The 3,417-nt window shown below is 44.0% G+C and overlaps 1 protein-coding gene across 1 annotated transcript; it reads left to right on the forward strand.

The window, feature by feature from the left end:
* Positions 1 to 51: 51 nt before the first annotated feature.
* On the forward strand, positions 52 to 3,039 carry GMNC (geminin coiled-coil domain containing; the record flags this gene model as incomplete). The annotated part of the gene is made up of 3 exons (XM_008935105.1): positions 52 to 117; positions 1,469 to 1,585; positions 2,392 to 3,039. Coding segments are annotated over 3 exons (831 nt in total), but the record flags the coding sequence as incomplete, so codon positions are not given.
* Between the last annotated feature and the right edge of the window lie 378 nt (positions 3,040 to 3,417).

The raw sequence follows: 3,417 nt of genomic DNA on the forward strand, positions 1-3,417 counted from the left end.
GGCGAGGTGACCGCTCGGCTCTGCTCCCCAGGGCAGTACTGCAGCCCGCAGGCCGCGGCGCGGGACGCGGCGTGGCGCGGAGAGCAGCTCTCCTCCCAGCTCTACAAAAACAAGCAGGTGGGTTCCTCAACTGCGGATCGCACCTTCGTCCTCGGTTCATGGCACGGCTCCCGAGCACTGTCCTGTTTGGGTGGCTTTTGTTCCTTGCTCGAAGTATTTGTCTCCCCGCGATGTCCCGTGAAGGTGGAACAGATGTCGTGGGGTTCCCTCTTCACCCCTCCCTTCTCACAGCGTATGGCACAGGCTGCCTTGGCACAAGAAGAAAAGGAGCACCACCAGGGAGTCCCTCAGGCTCGGGTGGTGTGGATCCTCATGCTGTTGACTAAAAATACATGGTGTGTATCTTCCTGAGTCCACCAGGATTAACTTCATGAGAAATTATTCCACCAGAATTACCTACTTGTATGGAGAATCAACCATTCTGACAAGAAAGCAGTTCCTTGTTACTTTATTTGCTCTCTTCTTTGCTTTTTTATATGTCCCATCAAGGGGCAGGAGAAACCCTGAACAGCTTTAAATGTAGAAGAGATGAAGGAAGCCCAGACAGATCTTTCTGATCAAAAACCTGAAATGATATTTTAGCACATTGAAGTTGATGGAAAATCATTTACTAAGTTCAAGGTCCCTGGAATAAAACCCTAGTTCCAGACACTGTACTTCAGTGTACTTTTTTCTTTGGTTCTACTTCAATCATTTAAATCTGTTCTTTTCAGTTTGTGGTCAGCAGATGCCTGGGATCCTTGGCAGAAGGTCCTTTGTCCTCCTAAAGGAGTCTCCAGGGCTATGGTCAGGAGGAAAAATCTCTGCAAATATATAAACTTCCCATGAAAACATGTGAAGAGTCTACAAAACAAAACACACCTGTCCAGCTCTTGGGACCAGGGGTTACCTCAGCTCAATATATGTGCTGAGACAGGCACAGGAGGATCCAGGATTGAAGGGATCACCGAGTACTACTGCATCGTAAAGAACAGCAGCTGCATCTTCCTTCTGCCCTCTATTCCCATAAACTGTTAGTCTGCAGCTCCTCCTCCTCCTGTTCCCCACCAGCCAACTATAAATGGGAATGAGAGTGGTGCAAAGAGATGCCTAATGGCAGCTGCTGTCATGCCCATGACTTTCTGGGTGTTCACAGAACTACCTGTGCCTTCGTTTGGTTATTATTCTGTGGTTACAGTTTTTTTTTTTCAGAGTAATCTTCTCAAACACTCACTGAAGAATAATGGAAGACAAAAGTGAAAACTGAACAATTGTGGCACTTAGATTTAGAGAGACAAGAGGCTGGAGGGGGCGGGCTGAGTTCACAAAGCAAACACCCGTATCATCAAATCCAAGCAGCTTGTACTATAGGGCAATTGCTATTAAGTTACAGAGTCAACACCTATTCATCAATATCTCTATTCCACAGCTTCAAGATACTTTGCTTCAGAAGGAAGAGGAACTTGCTAGGTTACATGAAGAAAATAATAACCTCCGACAATACCTGAATTCTGCCCTGATTAAGTGTTTAGAAGAAAAAGCCAAGGTATTGTGTGCAAAACTGTTGCATAGATGTGTGCGGAAGAAAGGAGTTGAATATGTACAGGCCATTAAAATATAGGGAAAGAGTGTAGGCAACCTGCAGTGTGAGATCTATTTACCTTCACAGAGCTGCCAAATTGCTGATCATGGATCTAAGGTGACGGCTTCCCTCAGGGATGACATCCTCTCAGGTTCTGAGTGTGGAGACAGTATAGCCCATGACATAATTAGGCTTAGTTTACAAGTTAGTTATAAGTAAGTTAAGTTTATAAGCAAGGTAAAATTATTCCATCTAATGCTTTTATTTAGTGAAAAATTCAAATTTGAACATATATTTTTTGAATATGTTTCTTTTGTCAACTTTCCCTTTTGGTAAGATCAATGTTTCCATCTTTTATGTTTTGGCTGCTTTTTGTTTTATGTTTTGCTTTGTTATTTTTCAATAATACATTTTATTCATTTACATTAGAATGCTGATCTTCTGATTTTTTTTTTTTCAAATTTATTAATTAAAAAGTTGTGTAGGGTTTTATGAAAGGCAAAATCAAAATTAAACATTTCAGATTGAGTGAAACATTACTAAGTGTGAAGGTTGCTTTTTCATTAAATGTTTTGATTCTATGTCTCATCCAAAAGAAAGTAATGATAATTGTTTCTTGTCAGCTTAAAGATATTCTTTCTACTCCAGCCTTCCCATGAAACTGGAAATTATTTTCTCAGCTCAATGGATTTGGCACAAGGTAAAAAAGCATATACAAAAAATCTTTTAATCTTCCCTCTCTGCCTTTTTTTTTTTAAAAAAAAAAATAGAAACTGCTATCCTGCCATGGCCAAAAAACCTGTGCTGTTCTCAAAAGCACCAAGAAGAGATTAAAAGAGGACCACTGCTTTGTTCCTCAGGAAATTCCTCATGCTTCCAAAGCTAGAAGGAACCTCTATAATGAATTCACTGCCTGTGAAGAGCAAGCCAGCCCTGCTGTGGACAGCTGGGTCTTGCAGACTTTAGGATTAAAAGACGTCAACACCATTGATGAAGCTTCAGCTAACTACAGTGCCCTGTCCTCAGACACTGGAAAAGACACATACTGCCTGAGCCCTGCTGAAGCAGTAGACTACGAGCACAGTGGAGGAGCAGGAGCAGCAGCGTACAGTTGCAGCCACATCCCTCCAGCTAACAGCAGTACCCACCCGTGCAGCGAGGACTCTCCCTTCCTCACTCAGTTTTCTTCAGCACCATGTGTCTCTTCATCAGTGCCAAGTGTTTCCTCCCTCCCACCCTATGGGTTGCCCTATTTGACCGGCCATTTGTCACCCAACAAAACAGAAGTGGCCTTCTCAACGTCGTTAAGTCCCCACCGCAACGTAAGAACGCACACCTTCCACCAGGGACAGGCCTTTGTGCGCAGGGATGAGGATGGAGGGTGGAGATTCACCTGGGTGCCCAAGCAGGCTGAGTAATGCACCTGCAGTGAGGGCCAGCCATAGGGGATTGGAGGAGACAGACACTTCATCTTTTGCTTGAGACAGGTTCAGGCATCAAAAATGAGCCCTTCTGGGCTCTATTAAATGCTACTCTATCACATACCTGCTCCTTATTCCCTCCTGGACTCTCACAGGTGTGGCTCCAGAGTGCACTTGGACAAGTGTCTGCCCCAGGCCAGATGTATAAATTAGATACTCTTCTCTGGTGGCTGTGTCAAGATACCTGCTTTTACTTGTTTTGTGGTTTTTCTGTCACCAGCTGTTCCTTGTTAACTGGTGGTTTCCAGGCTGGAGTGCTTTCAGCTTTGATGATCGCTCCCATAGGCACCAAGCTGGAAAGCATTTTGGGAATAC

This window comes from Merops nubicus, unplaced genomic scaffold, assembly GCF_000691845.1.
Source record: "Merops nubicus isolate BGI_N331 unplaced genomic scaffold, ASM69184v1 scaffold40252, whole genome shotgun sequence".
In the NCBI taxonomy this organism is placed as follows: domain Eukaryota; kingdom Metazoa; phylum Chordata; class Aves; order Coraciiformes; family Meropidae; genus Merops; species Merops nubicus.